General features: G+C 45.5%; 1 protein-coding gene across 1 annotated transcript in view; it reads left to right on the top strand.

Annotated features, from left to right (window-relative positions):
- Positions 1–22449, top strand: part of LOC121167776 (myosin light chain kinase family member 4-like) — a 66806-nt gene extending 44357 nt beyond the window's left edge. Inside the window, exons 2-12 of the mRNA XM_040997364.1 lie at positions 1343–1421; positions 4329–4589; positions 5768–5873; positions 8519–8612; positions 8695–8804; positions 10649–10790; positions 13788–13858; positions 14518–14646; positions 16212–16364; positions 18527–18605; positions 22414–22449. Coding sequence (XP_040853298.1) covers positions 1343–1421; positions 4329–4589; positions 5768–5873; positions 8519–8612; positions 8695–8804; positions 10649–10790; positions 13788–13858; positions 14518–14646; positions 16212–16364; positions 18527–18605; positions 22414–22449 — 1260 coding nt within the window. The remainder of the gene's footprint in view (positions 1–1342; positions 1422–4328; positions 4590–5767; positions 5874–8518; positions 8613–8694; positions 8805–10648; positions 10791–13787; positions 13859–14517; positions 14647–16211; positions 16365–18526; positions 18606–22413) is intronic.
- The last annotated feature ends 3109 nt before the right edge of the window (positions 22450–25558 follow it).

Here is a 25558-nt window from a genome sequence, read left to right as displayed (position 1 = left end):
GGCTTTACACCTCTAGGAAGCACAAAATCTTCTAGAAAATGATCAAACAAAGTTCAACAGCATGAGGCTCGGCAAGGGTGTGAGAGGGGTAGGACTGTCTGCTAAGTTCTGTGCAAACTTGGAACAGGGAGCAACCGGCTTTGCCTCGAGAAGCCCAAGGCATGCACGTTCTCTTGAAAGAGGAACTCCGAGGCTCTCATCTCCAACATTGGCTTCCCGGGGTTTATTAAACCAATCTCCGGGCTGCAAGATCCCCATCTGAAGAATAGAAGTTGCTCTGAAACTGGAGGCTGCTGTTGGATCAAAGTTCCACTTCAGTTTGTTCTGCCACGGGTGCTTCACACACAATGCGCTGGGTCAGCCGATCGTCCCAAGACGAGCCGTGTACCTTCTCGAGGTGAAGAATCACTGGGCGTCTCCAGGACGATTTCACTCATGTCAAGACGTAACTTTAGAATGTGTGATACTTTGGAAAGATTGGGCTGTTTATTGCATGATATTTTAAAAGGGTTTGTTCAACTAACCCAGAGAACCCAAGAATGTAGGAAGGGTGTTTATCCACTTAGGAAAAGAGCCATCTGCTATAAACGACATGAAAGCCACACCTGCAAAGCTGTCTTCATCTCTGACTCTGGTTTACAAAGCCCTTACACACATATCTTTTCATATTTGTTTGTCTCACACACGAACCACTTCAAGATAGCTTAAATAGAGGTCAAAGGTGATGAACAAACATCTTGAAGATGAGGCTCCTTCTACAAACAATTACAGGGTTTCACAGACTTTCTTTGTTTTTTTTTCTGATTTTTTAAAAATTAATTTTCGTTTTAATATTGTTCACATTACTGAGAGGGATGCTGGGGACAGTCATTTGATGATGCTGAGAGACCCTGATGTGGGGACGAGCAGACAGAATTTCCTTGAAAAGAATGGGTTCCTTTGCTTCCGGATCTTGTCCACAGACTATCTCTTTAACTCACACTATTCTGTCCTCTGCATTACTGTGAATTTTATGCCTTTCCCCTCTTTTTGAAGTATTTGACGTAATGGTTCTCCAGCAATCCTTTCCTCAGCATTTGGCAACTTCTGGTGATTTTTTTTATTCATATAATGGTTGTACAACAGGGTCCATGTTGTACAATATTTCAAAATAACTGAGAGTGAATTTCAAACCGAGACACGTGATGGTTGCAAGGTGCAGTTGGCGTCTAGCGGACAGCGGCGAAGGAAGCTGCTTCACATCCCGAGATGTTCCACAACAAACCATGAACCTGTGTGCTGGTGGTGCTGAAGCTGAGAATCCTGGTGCCACTAGTAACCTCAGTCACTTGTGTACCCACAGCTGAAGGAGGAGGGATGGCCAAACTCTGATCCGAAGCAAGGAGCACCTGCCAGCTGCGAAAGAACATCACTGCTCGCAGGTAATGTCTTGAAAAGCCTAGTGCGCTGTAGATAAGGAGTGTTCTTTTCTGAGAATGTTCCATGTCCATGAAACCAGTATATGGCCCATGCTCAGTGTATGCTGACCATGAGGTAGTGCTATCTTATTGTTATTATTTTTTAATATCCCTATTTGAATGACTTTTGGCTTTACCAGCTGCAAACAGGGGAAACTCTTGGAGCTCAGTAGCCAGTCTGTTGGTTCTGTCTCCTTGTACTTTGTTTTTAAAAGTTTCTAGCCACTGATAGAAGGAAAAACCTGAATAGAAATGCCAGTATAGCAAGCCTGGATCATATCTGATTGCATCAGATTCCAATTAAAATACTTTGTATCCTATGATGGCTTCTAGAGAGATCTACCCAGAAGCAGCAGCTCTCTTCCGAACAAGAGAAGATTCATAAACTCAACGTGGAAAATGCTGAGAAGACCAACTTCTCTCTAGCCCAGACAAGTCTGACCATATGTTACTCAGAAAGACAAGATGAGGGAGGGGATGCTGTGCCAGAAAATTCCATAGAGACAAGAGAGAATAGAGATGACAAAGACACTTCCAAGAGCCTGAATGGGCAGGAAAATAATGTGGATCCAAGCGGATGTCCAGTGTTCAAAGGGGGGAAAGATGAATTTCAGGAAGACAGCAGTGAAAGAGAAGAGGAGAAAAAAGAACCAACGTCTGCCAAGGAAGAGATGCTGGACCCCCATTCCAGTCACAAGTCAAATGCTCATCAAACCAGTGGTGATCAGTTCCATGACAGGTAGGACTCCAGCCGTACGTGCCCACAGCCGAGGCTGCCATAGGCAGAGGCTTCTTTTAGAGCAAAGCATTAGAATCCAGTCTCTCACCTCATGGGAATCTCTCAGGTCCACTTTTTTTTGTCTTCTTGACTGTTATTTTTAGCCATTTTCCCCCTAACTCTCTTCCTGATTGGTAGACAATGATAATAATTATTAGTAGTCACAGGAAGCGATGGTTTTAGGAGAGTTAGAGGGGTGAATGTAGTAGTCCAGTGGATTAAACGACCACTTGGGATGCCCAAACCTGCATTGGAGTGCTGTGGATGGGGCTCCGTCTCCACTCCTAGTCCAGCCTTTGGTTACTGAGCATCCCTGCGACCAACAGTACCTGCCATCCATATGGGGTGCCTGGATGCAGCTGCCAGCTCCTGGCTCTTGGCTTTGGACTGGCTGGCCCAGCACCCAGCTGGAACGGGCATTTAGAGAGAACAAATTGAAGATTATCTCTCATTCTGCCTTACAAAGAAACAGAAAGATATTTTAAAAGAATATTACATAAAAGACATTTTTAGCAATTAGAGTATAATAAGTGATTAAATATGTGTTGAAATGTGAGTCTTCAAGTTTACTTTCCCCATTATGAATAGTAACTTGACTGTTTTCTCTCAAATATCTGTGAGGACTGAATAAGAAGTAGATTATACAAAGACTTCCTTAACTGCAAAGCTGCACACAAAATTTGGGCGATTTTGTATCTAATAAAATGAATTACTCTAGGCTATGACATACCGCTTCCCCACTCATATTTGGAGCAAAGAGAATTAAGATGCCTGTGTATGCTGTTTCTAAAAGAAATGTATGACATAATTCTTAATAAAATGTCAAATAGTCTATTTGAAACCTATTCTTGAAGAAATCTAAATTTCTATGAACTAAACATAAGCACTCATAATGAGTGAGCATGCCCAGTGCCATGAAGCTGTGCTTAGTGAGGACAGGAGCGATCCCAAACCAGATGCCAGGTCAGTTCATTTGCTGTCATTTCTGTTATTACATAGGGGGATTATTGCTTCTTCCCTTTATATATATATTTATTTATTTTATTTTGGGCCCTGTACAGTAGCCTAGTGGCTAAAGTCCTTGCCTTGCATTCGCCAGGAACTCATGTAGACCATAATTTGTGTTCTGGCTGCTCTACTTCCCTTCCAGCTCCCTGCTTGTGGCCTGTGGAGGAGAGTCCAAAGCCTTGGTACCCTACATCCACATGGGAGACTCAAGGGAGTTGCCTGGCTCCTGGCTTTGAATCGATTCAGCTCTGGCCCTTGAAGCCACTTAGGAAGTGAACCAGCAGACAAAAGATCTTTTTTTCCCCCTCTGCTCTGTAAATCTGACTTTTGGGTAGAAATAAATAAATATTTTTAAAAAGAAGAAAAAAAGACATATTTTCTTCTTACTTGAAAGGCAGAAAAAGCAAGAAGGAGACAAAGTGAGAAAGAGACCTTCCATCCACTGGTTCACTCCCCAAACACTTGCAATAACCGGAGCTGAGCCCGACTGAAACCAGGAGACAGAAGCTTCTTCCAGGTCTCCCACATAGGTGCTGGGCCCCAAGGACTTGAGCTACCCCCGCTGCTTTTGTAGGCCATAAGCTGTGATCTGGAAAGGGGAGCCACTGGGACTTGAACTGGCACTCATATGTGATGCCAGTCCCTGTATATAGAGGTTTAGCCTACCATGCCATGGTGCAAATCATTGCTTCTTTTACATTGCTGTAATCTCATCATTTTTCTCTTTAGTAAGGAAAGGCAAGGAAAAAAATTAACGTAGGCATTGGAAAACTATTGCATTGCCATGGGGACAGTGCAAGAGTGTGGGGTCATCAGGAGGCCACTGGGGAATTCGGAAGCCTACATCTCTAGTGGGAAGCACATAGCTGTATTTTGGCCTCAAATATCAGAATGCTCAGCCCTCTCACTGAAGTTACATCTCTTCCCCGAGACGCCACTTCTGGAAAGTTTTAATGCTAAGGATTCTGAACCATCGGAAAGTTTTCACCGTGCAACGTTTGAGAGCTGCAGCTGGATTTTATTTTCCAGGTGCGCCGGCAGCCTACAGGCTCTTGCCCCATCACTACCAAGCCTGGGAAATTCAGCAAGAGAAGTCGGTGTGCAGAAGGCTGAGCAAGTCGAGTCCACAGGCTGCAGTAAACGAAGAGTGACGGAGGAAGAGGAGGAGGAGTGCTTCATCAACGAGGACAACAAGAAGAGCAGAATGGATGGAGCGGGAGCGGGCCATCAACATGCCTTGGAAAGGCCCCAGGAAGCCGTGCAAACGCAGGAGAGCGACCCGGGCGAGCCCCAGGAACTTGCTGGAATGAAGACCTCCAGAGAGCCAGAACTGGGGATCCCACTGGGTAGGAAGTGGCTTTTGTTGCAGACTTTGAGAGCTTCTTAACCTTTTTACAGCAAGCATCTCCAGCTAAACTTCACGTAGTCTCATGGTCTAAGGGAACCATGGTGCTATCCTGGGATTTAGGATTGGCACAAGATTACTTGTGTCTTTAACTCTGTTTAAACAAAACAAAATCTGATACAGGGAATGACACCAAGGACATTTTTTCATGATGTCATTGTCCAGTGTACCTGTGAGAGGATGGCTGTGACAAAGCAGATTTCTGAAGACTTATCTATTTTTTTTTCTAAAGAAGGCATTTGTCAATGTCTAGAACGAGAGAAGTGTGCAAGAAACATATGGTGAATAAATACGAATTTCTGAAATGAAAGCTATAAGCTATGTTTCCCCGCTAGTGTTCTTATAACATGCGTGCAGTAGCTGCTTAATAAATGACTAAATTGAACCCGGGCAGGTACAAGGCCATGAACAGGAATAGTCACGCAGAAGTCAAAGGGATATGGGGTTTTATTACTGAGTCATTATGTAAGTTAAAACTGACGTTGACATGAACTAGAGCTTAAATGCGTAAGAAGGAAGGTGCAACGTGGGAGAAATGTGAGAGCCGTAGAATACGTTTTATTGGGTGTTTTATTCCCAGCCAGCCAGGGAAAGCGTCATCTGTGTGCCTTGCATGTGTCTTAAATAGAGCCCACACTTTTTTTTTTTTTTTGGTGAAGTTAATTTATGATGTCAAACTTTTCAATGGCGTGAAGAACGGTTTCTTTATTCCTTCTTTTCTCTTCATTTTGATTAAAATAATGGGCTGTATTTGGAACTTTTATTTTTTTTCCCTTAAAAAATGGGATTGAACCAGTTCCCATCTTTGAATGAAAATGGACCCGGCTGGGAAGCAGCATCTGTTTGGATAGAATGGAGTGTGTCGGGGGTGAGGGCTGAAGATTGTTGACTGTCTTGGGGTCCTGCCCGTCTTGTCTCAGGTATTAAGTTGCATCTTCCTGAGTCAGAGATAAAACCAAGAAATGGAAGCTGTATTTGTGGAGCATTGGGAGTGAAACAGATGGTCCACTGTGTTTCTTTACCAATGACCCAGTGTCCATCAGGAAGCCACTGCTCGCTGCCCCACAGAGGTTGCATGCTTGACCTGTGGCCCCTCTTTCTTTTTCTCTTACCTGCTAGATGGCATCCTGGCACCTGCTGCCCCATTCGGTCACCGTATTGTGACAGCCAAACAGGAGGCGGTCAACAGTTTCTATACCGTGAGCAAAACAGAAATCTTAGGAGGGTAAGTAACCCTGGATCTGAACACTGTTCCCATGACAGCAGAGAGCCTCCCATGAGAGGCCCAGGCGCTCACCACCCCTGGCGGCCTCCACCCGAGAATCACAACCTATAGAAACACGTTGGGAGAGGGCTTTGAACCATTTCTGAAAGACACCCCCAGTGCCAGAAGGGTTAATGCGATGACTCAATAGATGCTGTGCTTATTATCTGCTTTTCCTCCCATGCTGTAATGTCTGGAAGTAAGAAAATCCCAACATGAGTCATTGGAGGGTTCAGAAGCTGCCCAAAGCCATGGCTTAAGGCCTTAGGAGACAAAAGGTAGAAATGAGTAAGACTGCATAGTTCCTGCGGCATGTGTCAAACTTTAGGGTCATTGTGGCTGGTTTTCCAGTCATACTGTTTCTATATTAATTACTATCATCTGTCTAACAGATGACTTTTTAAAATTAATTAATTTTAATTTGAAAGGCAGACTTACAGAGCGAAGGAGAGATAGAGAGGGAGGTCTTCCACCTGCTGGCTCACTTCACAAATGGCCACAAGAACTGGAGTAGAGCTAATTTGAACACAGGAGCTAGGACCTGGATCTCCCACATGGGTGCAGGGTCCCAAAGCTTTGGGCCACCCTCCATTGCTTTCCCAGACCATAAGCAGAGAGCTGGATAGGAAGTGGAGCAGTCAGGACATGAACTGGTGCCCATATGGGATGCCAATGCTACAGAGAGAGGATTAGCTTAGTATGCCACGACACTGGTTCCAATAGATTTTGTTTACTAAAGGATTTGTTCGGGGGACACTTAGAAACACTCTTTCTCTCTGTGCATCCACAGAGGAGACTGTTCTTCCCCCCTTTGACCTCGTTCAAAATCCACATAAAAGGTCTTGTAACCCCAAACCTAACTATGCAGGTTTCTCCCATCAGCATGTGTATGTGAACTCAGATGAAGAAATTAAAGTTTCCATACATGTGTATATTACTGATATGTCATCACAAGGAAAACAGGCCGAGCTATTGCAATACAGTACCTGTGAGTGGTCATCAACAAGTAGGCAGCTGATTCTTGTGGTCTATCCTTCCTCCTCCTCTTTCTGTGCATTTCTGTTGTGCTCTGCCACTCAGGGCCAGCTGACTTTCTCCTCCCTAGCCAGTCCACCACAGGAAACCTTCCAAGAACCCATAGGGATGGGCTTGGGGGAGCACTGAAAATTACAAAGTATGAACTGGTGCATGGGATTCTAAAGGACATGGGTCTTCAGGGAGGTCAGTGGCCAGCCAGAAGCTGTTTCTCTAAAGAGAGAATGGTTATTTGCAGAGGACACTTTGAAATGATTCCCAGTGTGTGTGTGTGTGTTTGCAGGAATGTTTGTCGCTAGCTCCTTTCTCCTCCCTCTTCGGGCACTATTGGGGTTTCCTGGTTGCTGGTCACCACTTGCTCTGGGCTCCACTCCACATGGGCAACTTGTAACTCACTCACAAATAAGTCACATGTGCATGTGCCTTGTTTCAAAACGCAAAGATATCCAGACTTGCACCTCCTTCTGCTAAAAAAAATATATATGTTTTAAGAGATGGAGAGACACGAGACACAGAGAGAGAAACCGAGCTACCATCTGCTGGGTCATTCCTTCCTCTTCCCTCTTCCGCACAACGATTGGGGTTGGATCATGCCAAAGCCAGGAGAGACCCAGCCCTGGTCTCTCAACCAGTTGAGTCGTTACCTGGCTTTCCAGGATACGCATGGGCAGGAAGTTAAAACTGGGGAGCCAGAGTTAGGAATTGAATCCAGGTTCTCTATCGTGGGACACAGCATCTCAAATTGTGCTTTAATTGCCAGACCAAAAGCCCACCCTATATTTCTGTTTCAGGGTGTAGCACCTTGTCTGTCATCCATCGTGCTAGGGATCACTGCCCCCCTTCCTCTGAAATTTTCTGGAGTCATGTCCTGTCTTGTGGCCTGTAAAGTATTTTTGTGACTTCTCTGACATCCTTGTTCCTTTAGCATGAGGTCATCCAGTTTGCTGGAAAAAGCATGAGTCCTGTGAGATGGCCACAACAGTCAAGTCCCTTGCAGAAGTCATGCTACAGAGCCTGAAAGTTGAGATAGCCCTGGAGTCAGACAGCGACGGGTGCCACTGCTGGGCCAGGCAGTTCCAGTTACCATGGCTAATGAAGGGACAAAATACATTTCTTCACCAGCAGCTCGTGTAGCTGTGCTGGGCTGATGTGCTTCAGTAAGGACTACAGCTGAAGATCTGATTGCAGCTGAAGCCCTGCTGGGCTTTGTTGATACTGATGCAATGTCTGTAGCAAGATTCATCTGCCTCTGCACTGAGTGGGATGCGGCACCTGACAGCTCCTGCTTCTGTCCAGTGTTGCAGGGGCTGTTTTCTGCTGTGTGGTGGCCTCCCTCGAGTTCTCTGTTTGCTTGGGGGCCCCTTCCCTCAGCCTTTCCAGTCCCTTCTGTGACAGTCACCATTGCACACAACAGGGACAGGGGCCTTTAGTGTGTGCTAACTTACTTTTTCCTGGATCGGGAGTGAGATTTCATACTGCGTTAAAGTTACGGTAGATGTAGTTACTGTTTTGTCCCTTCCCTGGCACTGCTATGCAGCACCTGTTCCATATCTCTCCCTCTTCCTCGACAGCGGGCGTTTCGGCCAGGTTCACAAGTGCGAAGAGAAAGCTACTGGACTGAAGCTGGCTGCCAAAATCATTAAGACCAGAGGCGTGAAGGACAAGGTAAAGGCCACTGGAGAAGGGCGTGGCTCCCCAAGCCATGTCCCATCGCAGGCACACTAAAGCGCCATGTCCTCCCATGCAGGAAGAAGTAAAGAACGAGATCAATGTCATGAACCAGCTGGACCATGTGAACCTCATTCAGCTCTACGATGCCTTCGAGTCCAAGAATGACATCGTGTTGGTCCTGGAATAGTAGGTGTCCCTGTCTCACCCCTTGTTCCCAGCCCCCCACACCACTGCAACAGCGCAGGTCGAGCAACACAGGCTCCCGTCAGTTCTAGTAAGGAGACTCCTGCATGTGCGTGTCCATGTGTTATGTTATTGATACAAGTAACGAGAGCACACCCAGCTTGGTATCTAGGTTACAGAAATGAAGCTTATATATTACATAAGCTGGAAGAAAGCAAAATGTTTATGCTTTTAAAAAGATTCATTATTTAATTATTTGAAAGGTGGAGAGAGAAAGAGAGAGAGAGAGAGAGAGAGAGAGTGAGACAGAGAGACACAGAGAAATCGATCTTCCATTTGCTGGTTCGCTCTGCAATGACCTGAATAGTTAGGGATAGGCTCGGCTGAAGGCAAAAGTTCAGGACTCCATCCGGGTCTTTCACATGGATGGCAGGGCTTTTTTTTAAGATTTGTTTTTATTTATTTGTAAGGCAGAGTTAATCCAGAGAGGGGGGGGGGAGGTCTTCTACATGATGATTCACCCTCCAAGTGACAGCAATGGCCGGGGTATGGGCAGGCTGAAGCCAGGAGCCAGGAGCTGCTTCTGAGTCTAACCATATAGGTGCGAGGGACCAAGCATTTGAGCTATCTTATATTGCTTTCCCATTAACTGGATGAAAAATGGCCAGTGTCTGTATGGGGTGCCAGCATCACAGATGGCAGCTCTACCTGCTGTGCCAAAACATGGCCCCAGGGGGGCCAAATATCTGAGCTATCTTCTGCAGCTTTATCAACAAATTCATAGGGAGCCACATAGGAAGTAGAAAAATATTATTTCTCCAATACAGGATGCTAGTCTTGCATGGAGTGCTTAGCTCCCTGTGACACCCCATTGGTTCTAGCCACTTGTACTTTAACTACATCCAGTTGCCTTCACTTCCCACAGGGCGTATGTCTCCAGAGCCCTAGGGGGGATAGTGTTGAATCCTATATATGTCACATTTTATCCTGTGCATACGTATCTGTGATAAAGTTTCATTTATAAATTAGGCATAGTAAGAGATGAGTGCTCGCTAGAAATAAAATCCGGATCGTTATCACAATACAGCGAAGTAAAACTAATGTGAATGTGGTCTCATTGAGTCGGTTCCCCTGAGTGGTACATCGTGCTCTGCTGTCCGCAGTCAATCCCAGGTGGAAACTGAACCAGTAGACAAGGAGAATGACTGCATTTGCTAATACACAATTCATATCAAAGCCTTGGTGATTACAGCAAAGAAGCTTCAATGTAAGATCACTTTCATAAAACTTCATCATGGGTTAGTTGAACAACAAATAATTCTAAAACTGAATCAATACTGTGATTCAGTATATATGTGTGTGTGTGTGTGTGCTTTCCCCCCTTTTTGGGTTCTGTTTATCATGGTACAATAAGGTCTTATGGATAATAATGTGGCTAGCCAAGCCATGTAGACCCGACTTGTCACTGAAATGAGTCTGGGGTCTCATTGGGCAGAAGGGTAACTCACCTGCAGGTGGCGTTGGGATTTTTTCCTATTTTTCCTACCCTTACACATCCAGTCTTCTGGATCTTTGACACGTGTTCAGTGTAACACAGGGATTCATTCCAGTGCTGTACCCACTGATAAAAGGGGCTTTGCAATTCTGTGCCTGTAAAACCGAAAGTCTGAAAAATGACGAGTCTTCAACAGAACTGTCTCACCAAGCTAGCCAAAGAGGGCAGATGGATGGCTGTGTCTCCACGCCCCTGGGCAGAGTTAGAGGAACTGACACACCGAGTGGCTACTGGGTAAGTGCATGGCCGTGAAGGGACCGGGACGAAGGGTTTCCCTGTCTCATTTCTGCAGTGTGGATGGTGGGGAGCTCTTCGACCGCATCATCGATGAGAACTGCAACCTGACGGAGCTGGACACCATTCTGTTTGTCAAGCAGATATGCGAGGGCATCAGACACATGCATCAGATGTACATCCTGCACTTGGACCTGAAGGTAGAGCAGCCTGCCTGCGTGTCTCCCCCTTGGGGTCCTGTGTCCCAGCAGCACCTAGGCACCAGCTCAGGACAGGGGCAGCATCCCTGACTAGGTTTTCAAAAACGAGTAACAACCCTGTTTCTTAACTTGCTCTCCTCATTTCCAAACCTTTTCTCACCCCCTCAATACATGTATGTATTCAGATTCTGGTGTTTGGCCAGTGTTTAAAGACTTCCATGTGGTAGAAGGTTTTCCTCAAAGTTTAGAATGAAAATCATCACCATCACCACCCCAACCTTTTCAAATAGTGGGGAGGGTTTCAGCTAGTTCAGAATTCCCTGATGATGGCCAACCTTGGAGGATACCCAAGAGTCCCCCAGACCTTTCTGAAATCTTTTAGGGAAATCTGGACTTTAGGGGTCTGCTTTCTTGGAGTATGGCAGAAGGCTGAGCCAGCACTGTGGCGGTTGGAATACAGAGCAGCCAGAGGGTGAGTGCTGAGGAGCAGGGCAGACAGGTGCACGGGAGGGGCACCATGCTGGAAACTGTTGACAGCAAATGAGAACAGTCAAGCTGCTTTCCTTTCTTCTTGTATTTATTGTTCTTGCTGCTCCCTATTAAAGATCTATTTATATATTTGAAAGCCCAAGAAACTTAAGGAGAGAGAGACAGACAGACAGACACAGAGAGAATCTTCCATCTGTTGCTTCATTCTCCAAATGGCCCTGACAGCTGGGACTGGTTTAAGGTGAAGCCATCTGGGTCTCCCATGCGGTTGCAGGGACTCACCACCTGGGCCAGCTGCTGCTGCTTTCCCAACCACATTCACAGGGGGCTAGATCAGAAGCAGAGAAGCTAGGACTTTGATTATGAAGCTCTTAGAACTGGACAGCAGACAGTCCTAGATACAACCAAGACAAGACCCAGACCTCCAAATCCTCATACTAATACTATGTCTAATACTGGAGCTAAACAGCCTAACATATGTCCTCTTGTGTGGCTCCATCATTTTCTCATTTCCCTGTCTGCACAGCATGTCAGTGAGATAAAATATACCCTCCACAGAACATGCTAGCGCTTGCAAAGCACCAGGGATTGTGCAGCTAAATAAATGAAGCCTCCTTAAATAGGTTTCCATGGGCCTGTCTTCCTCCAGCTTTGCTCTCCTCACTTGCTTGATTTATGGCTGTTGTTTTTCCCGTCCCCAGTGGAGCAAGAGCAGGGTGGGGGAGTGGGATATTAAATGACCAGGTTAAAGGGGAAATTCATTAGCAGAGTCCTCAGCTACGAACTGAGCTTGATCACGCCTGTTTTCTTGGAGCGTTTTCATTGAGCATAGATAGTTTGGAGATATCCCCACGGGGATTTGATTGGCAACTGGGGATAGGAGCTGGCCTAGGGGAAGCCAGCTGACTCCATCTGCGGCTTCACACTGTTGACTGAAAACTTGCAATGGGTTGTTTTAGTTATGGCTTGTATGTAAAGATAATACCTAAGACGACGACTGGGTGAGTTGTTACCGACTAGCTTTTCGGAAAGCTCCTTGGAAGGAAAGGGGCCAAAAACATTAAAAATACTTGTTCCCATGTAGGGGGTGGGAGGGGGAAATTATGGGTGACCTGAAGAAAAGGTCTCCTGTATGTTTTTCTGGTTTGCAAATTGTATTCAATGAATATTGTTGGATCTCATAATCGTAAGACATGTACTTTTGGAAATGCCCTCCAAGCTGTTTCTTTTCATTCTGCAAACCAGTTTTTTGGATGCTACGGTATTCTTGGACAACTGGATGGCTTCGTGCGTAATTGACCAGTTATTTAAGCATGAAACCAGCTCTTCTAACATAGCACCCACTTTGTCTGCAGAAAATGACTTTTACTCCCCCGACATCTGGTTTAGAGATATGTTAGAAAAAGCCTTTCAAAGACGCTACACTCAACCCAGGGGACTATTGAATGTTGATTAAGGAGACAATATATCATTTCATAAACTGTGGCTGAGTTTCTCATTTGAACCTCTTCTTCAGAAAGGTGTGGGAGGCGGAAGCCAAAATACTCTGCCTGAACGGGCTGAGGAAATGCAGGCCTGGCATCCAGTGACGTGTGTGAGCATGCCCCGTGCGTGCCCTCACTTCTTAGGGCAGAGCTGGGATCAGCGTTTTGAAAGTTCTTGACTTTTCCTTGGCAGGTTTAATTCTCTCTCGTGGACGATGCTGACTTTAAACCCAATTCCATATTCTTCCCAGGCTGCCATTTTCCTGAACCTAATCGTGTAGGAACACGTATCATGCAATCCACGAACACCCAACGGCAGAGCTGCAGCCTGCCCCCTGTCCTTTCTCCCTGAGTGTTAGGTTAGCGAGGCAGAGTCATATCCAAGTTTGACACCAAGGAAATTTAGTCCAGGGGTTAAGCACGAAGACAACGCACAGCAAAACCTTGGAGTTGTATGAGATGAAGAATGGCCAGGAAAGGAAAGCCTTCCTCTTCCAGGAGGCTTTCTCGTAGACCAAATGCAAAGGGGGGACATCTAGAGGTCGGGAATGCTTGGATTGTATTGCACACTCGATGTGGTTGTTCCAATGAATCAGGTCATTTCTCTCAGAACTCGTAAATCTCTGGAAGAAGGACTCTTCCAAGAAGGAGAAATTCATACTTCATAATTTTAGGGAGGTAGCTGTCGAGTTCTGAGTGGGTCCCTGCCAATTCATTTGCAAAATCCCGAGGCTGCTTCTTTCCTTCATTTCCCTCCAAGAAGGCCTCTGCCTGAACTCAGGCATTATGGTAACTGCAAAACCATGGAGTGGGACCAGCAGGGTAATGCAAGGCTGGCAGGGGACCCACAACCTCATCCACCACATAATTAAAGGAGAAAATACCCACACAGACAAGCCAGTCCCCAAGTGAAAGGCCTGATATGTTTTTCCTGAGTACGGTTGTATTTTTAGTTGTGGTCCAAGGACAATTTGAGGCAAGGATAGTTGTTTTCATTGCTAATGTGTCTCTTTTCTCCTGGCAGCCTGAGAATATCCTGTGTGTGAATCGGGATGCTAAGCAAATAAAGATTATTGATTTTGGATTGGCCAGAAGGTAAGTTTATTTGGATGTAGGTGTGTGAGTGAGAGAACACGATACAAGTGCTCTCTCTTTTTGCAGAGATAAATCTGATATACCCACTGGCTTCATGTCCTCGTTTCAAAGCCATCGCTAACCAAAATTAAGTCCAACGTTACCTGGCTGAATTTGAGATGTGAGTCCTTGGAGGTTTCTGCAACACTGATGGTCAGAAATACAAAAAGTTAAAAGCCCACATGGTGAAGTTTATTCAGCTAAAACCCATTCATTCTTAAAGTTGGTGAGAGTTAGTTTTTGCTTTTTATACCGCATTTGTTAAAAGAATATTTCCCTTGAGAAAAATAAAAAAGAAACGGTGATAGTGTAAACAAGTTTGCAGAGGGACCCGGCCCATGTTTAGTTTCACAGCAGAGGATAAAGAGCGTGACAGGAGACACATGAATAATTCAGCACATTAAGGATTCGGGCGAAGAAGATGTGTGATTGGACGGACGTCTGGCTTACTCATTAGTGCTGGCTTGCTCGCATCACTCTATGTCGAGGACCCTGGTCATGGTCCGTTATGTAGACGTCCTAATCATTCAGAGTGGTTTTGCCTGCAATTCTTTAGCATTATTAGCGTACCAGAATACTAACTGTGATGATTTCCTCACCTTATCTCTCAAAAACTTCAGATACAAGCCCAGGGAGAAGCTCAAGGTGAACTTTGGGACCCCGGAGTTTCTTGCCCCCGAAGTCGTCAACTATGATTTCGTTTCCTTTCCCACGGACATGTGGAGCGTGGGGGTCATCGCCTACATGTTGTAAGCAGCTTTCTCATCTTTCTCTGAGGCTCATGTATAATCTCCACACATGGCCGAGGGGGCTTCTTAGCTGTTTTCAATAATACCCCTAATTTAGATCTTTTAAGAATGAGTATCAAGGATGGCATGGTGGTACAGCAAGCTAAGCTGCCATCTGCAACGGAGCATTCCAGACCCAACTACTGATAAGACCCTTCCCCCGCTGCTCTGCTTCCTATCCAGCTCCTTGCTGATGCTCCCGAGAAAGCAGCGGAAGATGCACCAACACGGGAAACTCAGCTGGAAGTTACATCCCCTCTTTCTTTCACCTCTTTGGATGTCTGAGTGTTGCTATGCCTTTCAAATAAATCAAGTATGTTTTTTTAAAGATTTATTTATTTTTCTTGGGAAGCTGGATTTACAGAAAGAAGGAGAGACAGAAAGATCTCCCATCAGCTGATTCATTCCCCAAGTGGCCTCAATAGTTGGGGCTGGCCCAATCTAAAGCCAGGAGCCTTTTCCGTGTCTTCCATGCGAGTGCAGGATCCCAAGGCTTTGAACCATGCTTGACTGCTTTCCCAGGTCACAAGCAGGGAACTGGAAGGGAAGTGGAGCAGCTACAATACAAACTTGCCCCCATATGGGATCCTTGTGCATTTATTAAAATTATTTTATTTATTAAAATATGAAAATATTTATCAAAAATAAAAAGATTAAGTATAGCTGTGGCACATTGAGTTGATTTCCACCAACTTTTTCCCCCATCACGCTTCAGCCAAGAAAGTCAGTGGCACTGCTCTCCACAACCATTTGAACTCGCTTCCACCTGAAGCCCCAAAAATGGTTCTAAACAATGAACGCTCCTATTCCAATCACCTCAACAGCTCATACTACTAGCCTTACATCTTAAGGATGACATTCCCGATAATTACACTTAGAGCTGGTGTCAACACTTGGCAGCTGTAAGATGCTTTTTTCTTTTTTTAAAAAAAATGTATATTTATTTTATTTATTTGGAAATTACAGTGACAGATAGAGAGGGAGGGAGGCAGAGACACAGAAAAAGAAATTTTCCGTCTGCTGGTTCACTCCTCCAAGGGGCTACAATGACAAAGGCTGGGCCAGGCTGAAGCCAAGAGCCTGGAACTTTATCCAGGTCTCCATGTGGGTATCAGGGACCATGTGAGCCATCCTCTGCTACTTTTCCAGGCACGTTAGCAGGGAGCTGGATCAGAAATGGAGGAGTTGAGACTCTATTGGGGACACTTGGGTCGTCCCAAGTGATATATGAACTTGCTGCACCACAACACCGGGGGCTCCCACAAGACACTTTGCAAAGGAGCTTGCGTTCTGCTCTGAGAATCTGAGTTGAGTGTAGCTGCTGTCATCATCACTTCTGTCGCGTCTTGGGAGTTGAGGGAAGGGAGGACACATTTTCTTGACCACAATGTTATAAAATTCTGCTTCATTGTTGGTTTATTCCTCTTTCCTTTTTAGATGACAGATCCAACACCAATCTGTCTGTGAAGGACTTGAGACTGATTTTTGATTTTTTCAATGCTGACTCTCAATGTTGTGTCCTGTAGACTTAGTGGCTTATCACCTTTCCTGGGAGACAACGACGCGGAGACACTAAACAACATCCTGGCCTGCAGGTGGGATCTGGAGGACGAAGAGTTTCAGGACATCTCCGATGAGGCCCGGGAGTTCATCTCCAAGCTTCTCATCAAGGAGAAGAGGTAGCCTCATTCGCTCTGCATGCTGACAGAAGCAGTGGGTCATCAGAGAGCTCTGTTTATGCTCCTAGGATCTTTAAAATGCATCTACCCCCTTGGGGACATCTTTGATGGGTATGTGAGTGGAATGTTGCAAATAGAATAAGGTTTGATCTTGCTGAGATCTGAGACTGCTTTGGTCATGAGACTTGGATGGAGCTCCAGAAACTTCCATCCTGTCTTTGGTGACAAAACCTTGGCAGTCACAGACCCCTGCTGAGCCTCTGTTGAGTCATCTTCAAAATGAACGGTTTGGGTGAGTTATTTGTACATTCCCATACACCTTCACAAAGCATGCATATGGCTCCCTGAAGCTGGACAGCTTGACCAACGTTTTATTTGGAAACCAACTCTGTGCCAAGCCACACCAAATGCTCCAAGACAGTGTCTGTTTTAACCACCATCCCCCACCGGCTCCCAGTGTCATGAGGTAGAAATTACTATTATTCTGTTTCATAGATGAAACTCCAAGTTGTTTTCCCATGAACACATTGCTAGTAAATGGCAGAATGGATGCCCAAACCCATGCCAAGCTTCCCCCAAAGCCATACGCCTCGCTGTTATATCGAATCTTTGTGTTTTCACTCACTAAAACTGTACAATTCAAAATTTAGTGGATGGTGAAGAGCGGTATTGAAGTCCAGGAGCTTGTGTTTTAGAATCACAAAGAGGGAAGGCCACTGGGATTACCAAATCAGACAGTGTTTCAGATGGCTTTATATTATGTCTAAACTATAAAAGAGTGAAGTGTGTTTAAGGTTTTTCGGGGCCAGTGTGTTAGGAACATTTAAAAACTTGATGGAAGAATGCAAATAATGGAAAAAGAGATGCATGTATTTCAAAGATATTTGCATTAAAATATATTTAACTTTTACTTCTCTTTCTAAAGATTTATTTTATTTGAAATGCAAAGTTACAGAAAAAGGCAGGGTAGGGGAGAAGAGAGAGAGAGAGAGAGTTATCTTCTATCTGTTCATGCTGTCCAAATGACTGCAACAGTCAGGGTTGGGCCAGCAAAAGCCAGGAGCCACTAGCTTCATTGGGTAGCGGAGTACTTGGGTACCTGGACCTTCTCCTCCTGTTTTCCGACCTTCTCCTCCTGTTTTCCTGGGTCCATTATCAGGAAGCTGCAATGAAAGTGGAGGAGCTAAAATGTAAACATGCTGGGGTCACAGGTAATGGCCTAACTTACTGCACTGCATACTGACCCATTAGTTCTACTTTTCCAAAAACTTTTCCAAGTAGCCTCTTACAATGAGGTTGACATGAAGAAAGAGCCAGAACTGAGTCCCTATCAGGCCAGAGGGCTTAGCCAGGCCAAAAGAATCAGTGTGAGAGGAGAGATGGTCCACAAATAGCGATTGCCTTTGTCCCTTTTCCATAATGGAAAGACACGGTCACAGTTGTTACTACTAACAGGTGATTGTTAGTAGTAACAACTCCAGGCCATGAGCAGATGGCAAACACCAACCCCCAGGAAATCCACGGAGAGTGAGAAATCTGTATTAATGGAGAGCTTGTTTTCTACACACATTCTCAGATGACACCTGATGTAACCACCCGGTCATCCTGGGTGTGTGGGTATTACCACCGTGAACAGACAGATGACGACACAGAAGCCGAGAGCAGTAAAGCAGCCTTTCAACACAGAGCAGGTGCCAACACAGGGCTTCTGGACCACAGCATCCATGCGTTGGGCCCCTCCTTCAGCCCTAGCATGCCAGGACTCTGCCGAGGGGTTGGGTGAAGCAGACCTGCGACCTGGCGCTTCAAGGCTGCCTGAAGCTCCTTTCTCAGCATTTTCCTGAAGCAGAGAGCCTGTAGATTGATCTTACCATTTGTTAATTTATCTGTCTAGCTGACTGATAGGAGTTCTCACATTCATGAAACTTAGGAATCACTATCTGTGTTTCAATGAAGATGCACATTTATTCACAAAGGTTGCTTGTCATAGCCGTGCTGTTGCCCTGCCTGGATTTCATGCTAGCCTTTGCCACTCAGCTCAGAGAAGGCATACTTGGCTGTGACTTTGGCATTTGGCCTACTGGTCTACTGAAGATAGACACTAGGGCAGAGGTTGGGCAGCAGGTGGACATCCTACTAATGAGCTCCTGGTTTCCCTTTAGTTGGCGAATAAGTGCGAGTGAAGCGCTTAAGCATCCTTGGCTGTCAGACCACAAGCTCCACGCCAGACTCAGTGCCCAGGTGAGCAAACCTTCATGTTTTTTCTCCTTTTTTTCCTGCTTTGTGATGATCTGATGCTGGCCACAGCCCTACTAATCCCAAATGAAAAAGTGTTGTCTCATAGCTTTCAAATCATGTGCTTGCATTAGATTATTTAGCATGCTTTTACCAAGCAGTTGCTAGTATTTTTAGATAATGTCAATATGATTTTTATGTTTAGTAGAATGCTATTTTCACCTACACTGATATCTTTATTATGAAATCATTGTACCCATCAAAAAAATGAATCATAACCTTGTAGGATATGTAAGCATATATATGAAAGATCTTCAGAAAGTTTTCAGAAAAAATCCATATCCTAGAACAAACTGGATGGATTTCAAAATGTTTTACACCAAAATAAACCTTTTTTAAAAAACACTGATTGATTTGAGAAGCAGACTGGCAACAGAGAGAGAGGGAGAGAGAGACAGATTTTCCACGCACTGGTTCATGCTACTAAAAGCTCCAACTGATGGCTGGGCTAGGCCAAAACTAGGAGCCTGGACCTTTATCCGAGTCTCTTACATGGTGGCATGGGGTCAGGTACTTGGACCATCCTCCACTATATTTCCAGGCACATTAACAGGAAGATGGATCAAGAGTGGAGCAGCTGAAAAAAAAAAAAAAAGAGTTGAGTAGCTGGACTAGAATCAACAATCTGCTTTTGAGGGGGTTGGGGAGATGCTGGCATCTTAAGCAGCAGTTTAACTTTCAAGCATCATATCACCTGCCCCAATGACTTGCAAACTTATAGGTCCATTTATAAATATATATTTTAATTTCATTTCCCAACAAACCTTTTGGAGTTAGTTACCCTTGTGCACAGCCTAAGATATATAAGCATAAAAAAAGTTTTGGGAAAGTACATACATGGTTGTACATTTGAGAGAACTCATAGTTCTAAACTCTGTTGACCTGATTTGGTCTGTTGTCAGCAGGTCTTAAATCCCAACAGTCAACTTGGTTCAGGCAGTTGTACGGGTATTTGTGAAGGAGACCTTCACCAGTGTCTGCTGGGATCCACTTAAAGCCCACACTCTGAGATAACCTGATTGTGAAATTGTACCTGCTCCCACAGGCATAGTTATCATTTGTGGCATCACTTTCTTACCTTTCTTTCTTCCCTTTTTTTTTTTTAAAGACTTTTTCGTTTTATTTGAAAACCAGATTTACAGTGGGAAGGAGAGACACAGAAGGAAAAATCTTCCATCTGCTGGTTTACTTCCCAAATGGCCACAATGGCTGGGGCTGAACCTATCCAAAACCAGGAGTCAGGAGATTCTTCCTACTTTGCCACATGGGTGCAGGGGCTCAAGTTCTTGGACCATCTTCTTGCATCTTCTTTGTCTCCTCCCCGCACTCCTTCAGCACCCCCCCCCCCCGCTAAACCCCACCCCCACCTCACACCCCATCTCCTGCCGGCTCATACTTAATTTGTCCCAAAGTCCCCAATTGCTCTGGGATCTGTCCAGTTCCTTCCATCTCCATGGTTATCCTGGCTTGGGACATCTATCCCTGGATCACTGTCGACTGCCTTTTTCTCATCGTCTCCATCCAGATAATTGTGGATTACAGGAATGACACAGGAGTCTCTTTACCACATACTTGGGACGACCGCCTAGATGCACACACAGGTAACACGCAGGCTCTGCCTCCATGCTCGCTGGGGCCCCATCTCCCACGAGTGTCACTGAGGATAGCACTGAGGTGGCCCGGCACGTACGAGACTGACACGCTTTCATTCCCTCCACCTTTTCTTCCCCACTCCCTGGGGTTTGGGAGTGGAACTTTTCCCCTGACCAACAAACCTTGGAATGAGTGTGCTCTGCATACTCATCTTTTCCACATGCAGCTTTTATTGAAATTAACTCTACTTCTAAATCCAGCTCCAGCACCAAGTTTTATTTGTGTCTGAATATACCTTTCCTTGATAATTGGTACTGATGTCAAGTAAAAATAGACTTATTACCTAGCTGGTACCTCACCCAGACGACATAAACTGCTTATTAGGGCAACCAACCTATTTTGAGCCCATTCTCCACCAACTTATTTTTATCCAAGCCTATTGGTATCCAAACACACTTTGACGTGGCAGAACAATATAGAAACCACAGCCAAGAATTAATGACTCTATACAGTCTGAAGAGTGTTTTAAATATTTTAAAAGCATATCCTAACAACAAAAAAATCCCCTTTGCTGTGTTCCATCCAACTGCTAATGCCCAGGGTGAGCAGATATTTCAAGAAGGGTGACAATTTAAAAACTAAATCCTGTTATTAAAAAATGGTCTGGTTATCATTGAAGTCATAATTAGATAGCATAGGGCCAGCCAGTGTTCTGGCACATTACAAAAATAAACTCATTGAATCCCCAACACATGAAGCAAGTGCTGTTCTTATCTTCATTCCAGAGAAGACGAGGAAGATGAAGGTGCAATTCTGGAGTTTAGATCAGGGCTTCCCCACTGCTAGGGGAGGAGGCATGGGTGAAGTCTCCAGAACCATCCAGAAACCTTCTCCCTCTGTGTCACTGAAGGCCAATAACACAGTCACTGTTTTATGCACCCTGGGTACCCCTTATCTGAGATGCTAGGGACTGGAAGTGTTTCTCATTTTGGAATATTTGCATACATACAATGAAATACCTTGAGGAGGGGACCCAAATCTAAGGTTAAAACTCATTTATGGATCATATTAATCTACCTCTCCTGCATGTAGCCTGAAATTATCGTGTGTAGTAGCATTGATGTCCCTGGTGTGAGGCCAGATATGGGATTTTCCGTTTTTTATGTCAACACTCAAAAACATTTCAGATTTTGTAGTATTTGTAATTTCATATTTTAGATTAGAGATGCTCATCCAGAGTTGAGATTTAATTTCCCTAGCAGGTTTATCTTTTGGAAAATATTGATTCTGAGAAGTTCTATAAATTCAAAACTTACCTTTACATTGAAAACTTAATCCTGATCCCAAACTGTTTACCAAATCAGTCTAAATTCTATCTTTAATGTCTTTCATGCATTTTATCTATCTTTTAGTGGTTTCATGCTTCAGAGAACTTACTATTCCTCAACTACCTGGCAACATGTCTATTGCTAAATTGAAGAAAGAGTCCCTTTTCTGAGTGCGATAGTCTGTTTTCTGCTACTATAACAAAATACCCAAGGCTAAATGATTTTACCAAGAGAAGAAGTTTATTTATCTAGTAGCTTTGGAGGCTAGAAGTCCAAGCTGCATAGCACCAGCTCTCTCAGGGTCCCTTGGACTGCATCAGCGTGGTGCGATGTGTCATGGCAGAAGCACAGGTGGGAAGGAGGGACAGCAAAGCAGAGAGTGGGCAGAGGCTCTTTGTGGCCTCTCAAGGTGCCCTGAAGATTACCTTGTCCCTCACAATGACCTCCTGGTAGACCCTACCCCGCTTCACAAGTTTCCAACACCCCAAACATAGTTCTTAGGAACAAACCTCCTGGAGTTGTCTTCATTCAGTGCTACCCTCAAGGTGGCTCCAGCCTTTCTTGATGCGCGTGTCCGTCCATCAGAAGCCTCTCATCAGAAGCTGCTCTCAGCTGGGGTGGGGACAGGCACTCCACAATTAGAAAACATTTAGAACTCAACATGTAACCTGCTATAGTCAGTCAGCGGTTTGGGACCAGAGTAAGCAAAGCTGAGGAAATAGGAAGTGTAATCTCTACTCCCAGAAACGAGAAACCTGCTCTCTCCTCCTCCCACTTCTCAGTGCTACTCCTTTGGCTCACGCCCAGCCCTCGTGGACTAATGAGAGAGCAAGGAGCATTGCAACACTGATCCTATTACTCCCAATTAAACAAGCAAACAAACCTTCACACATCCCCCGTTGTCCACACCACACTGGATACATGCAAGAACATCAAAAGCCTGCTCCAGTGGATCTCAAACTCCCATTGTTGATGTAGCCTCTTCCACTCCTTCCATATCAGCCCAAATCCTAGTGACTGTCTAACACCCAGATTAAATGCTGCAGCTTTATCTGTCAGACATCGTTTTTTCTCCTGGTCCCCCAATTGGAGGTTCTTTGTGTCTTCTTGACAGCCTCACCTGTTAGACCTGAGCTCTTGGAAGCAGCCATTTCCACGTCTGCCTCACCTTGGCTGTCATCACAGCCCTCCGTGTCACTAGTATCGGCCCTTGTGCTATGGCCGAGGGACGTATGAGAAAGCATGGACATGTGAAAATGCAGTAGGGTTAGGTGTAAGTGGTTGACTTTGACTTTTAAGTGAGAAGGAAGAAGTGAAGCGTTCTTAGAGGAAGCCTGAGCTCTGGGTGGGACAGAGGCGGGCGGGCACTTGGGTCACTGGGGGCTCGTCAAGCGAACTCCAGGAGTGTCTGTCACACAGTACCCAGCGATTGGCATGTGGTTGTCAGGAAGTGACAGAAATGTGTGTTACACTTCTCAAACTGTCTTCTCCCTGTTTTCTTAGGAAAAGAAGAAGAATGGCAGCCCCGATGCTCAGAGTCTGTGACCGAAGGCATCTCCACTCGGTGCCCCTTAGAAAGGTTGGTGCCTGGGTTGTCCCTGTGCAAGCCCTGAGAGAAAAGAGTAACAGAACTTGAACTTGAGCTTGCACAGACTTGTATGGGAGGCTGGGTGGTCTTTCTGCTGAGGGCAGGAGAGGACCCCTGGGTCTGTCATTTCCTGCTGTGTGGGTGGGGTTGGGTGATGGTCTCACACCCTAGCCTGCTGCTGGGAGAGGTTCCAAACCCAAGCCCTGAGCCCGGGGCCTGGGACTTATGAGATAACCAGCTCAGTAGGCACCAGAAAACCACATAGAAACTGCCTTATGTGAGCGCAGAGGATGAGAGATGGAAAACCTGCCTCTTGGAAGCTGGAGCCTGCATTGTTTTCTCCTCGTATCAGCTGCCTCCTGGCCTTGCCCTGCTCTCTGACCCCAAAGAACACTGATTGATACAAACCCAGATAAACATGTCCTCTTAGCTACTTAGAGTTTTGTCAAAATTATTTAAAAAAAAAGATCCACTTATTTTTATTGGAAAAGCAGACAAGATTTAGAGAGAAGGAGAAACAGGAAAAAAAAAAATCACTAATTTCATTCCCCAAATGATTTCCAGAGCCAAAGCTGAAAGGAGCTGTTTCTTGGTCTCCCACATGGGTGCAGGGTCCCAAGACTTTGGCCCGTCCTCTGCTACTTTCCCAGACCACATGCAGGAAGCTGGATGGGAGGTGGAGCATCCGGCATAGGAACCTGAACTCATATAGGATGCCTGTGCTCACAGGTCGAGGATTAGCCAGTTGAGCCATCGCACCTGCCCCATGTGAACTTGTCAGGGATGGTTTTACATGTGAAATCCTTCTTCCACTGAAGAGTCATAATCCAGACCAGTGCAGACCACACAGGATGGGACCAAGGAAGAACTGCCTGCCACATGGGGGATTTTGCGAAGCTCCAACATTTATGTCGTTTTGTGGGGAATCACTGACGCATATTGTCAGTTGGCTTCCTAGTCTTGGATGGTAAGATCACGGTCATTTCTGTCCCTGGCTTGTAACCACGGCACATGATTCATGGCCTGGGAGCCAGCGACTTGCTGTGCCCACTGATCTTGATCCCTTATTCAGATAAGTGTTTTTCTGTGTCTGAGATTTTTGTCTGTCTTACTGTGCATAATCCTGTCAGTGGCCTCAACTGTTCTGTAGAACAAGATGAGGCAGAAGGCGCCCAGTTGATCCTAACAAAGGTATGGCTCAACTACTTGTAAGTCTGTGCCTTATTTAGAAAGCCACGATGCTTTCACAGGAAGGCACACACTTTTCTATGTCCAAAGATCATTGGTTTTGTGTTGAAAGCAGCAAGGCCATTCAGATTTGGGGAAGAGAAATGGGCTATGTTATTTCCAGGCATCACGGACTCCTGGGTTCCCAGGCATCCGCCCTGATCCATTCCTTCCCCATTGCCTCCTTCAGCCCCTCCCCCAGGAGCAGTTTTGTCCCAAGTACCACAAACCCCAAAGGTTTGCCACAAACCACCTTCCCACTGTAAGGCCTGGTGGGAATGGGTGAAAGGGGTGCATTCCTGGGTAGGCCTGCTGCCGGGGCCAGGCCAGGGAAGAAGGGGGCAGGAAATGGCAGTGGGCGGAGACAGAATCTTTCTACACTGCACTTGGCGCTTTGAACCTGGCATGATAGGAGATGGTGGCAGCCCACACAGCAGCAATTAGGGGACAAAGACAGCAGCTTGGGGCTACTCACCCCGGCATGGTGAGACAGCCTTTGCAGGAACTGCTGATGGAACCCTCTGAGTCTGGTCACGTCCGCTGCCTTCCAACGCTCCCTTGGGGCTGGCTCCCCCCAAGCCCAGGTCTGCCATCTGCCCCATTTGATCACAGAAATCCCCCTGGGTCCCACTGCTGGCTGAGGAAAAATCCTTTCAGAACCTTGTGACCCTGATGCTCCTGAGTTCATGTTCTTACTTTTGTGTTTAAATTGAAATGTAAATTTAAGATGCTAACTCAAAGTGTGAGTAACAGCTACAATGGACCATTCTTTGTAGCGATATTCTCTGCCAGGTTAATAATGGTGAGGGTCTTGGCAAGATACGTTATGAGTGGAGCCAGACTTAAAATAATATTGACTTTAAAAACCGAGTGGTTGAATATTATGCCTGTGCAAAAAAGGAAGAGTTCCCAGGCTAAGTGAATGAGGATGCATCAAAGTCTCCTGAAATTTGTTAGAGGGGTTTTGATGCATCAAAGAAATGCTGGTGCCATTTCATTTCTCATTTCCTGTCTTGTATCCCATGCCTGCCTAGAGAAAGCGCAGCTCAGGAAAGCTCTGCATAGGCAGGGGGCAGTGGGCACGGTCCAGGTGACAGGTGGATAGTCAGCTGTCCTCCACCCACCACTCAGATCTGTGGCTTGTGTATTCTCAGACGCAGCCA

The sequence above is a fragment of the Ochotona curzoniae genome, unplaced genomic scaffold (assembly GCF_017591425.1).
Source record: "Ochotona curzoniae isolate NIBS_2020 unplaced genomic scaffold, NIBS_Ocur_1.0 patch426, whole genome shotgun sequence".
NCBI lineage: Eukaryota > Metazoa > Chordata > Mammalia > Lagomorpha > Ochotonidae > Ochotona > Ochotona curzoniae.
Note: the sequence above shows the minus strand (reverse complement) of the source record. Positions and strands in the feature narration are given on the sequence as shown.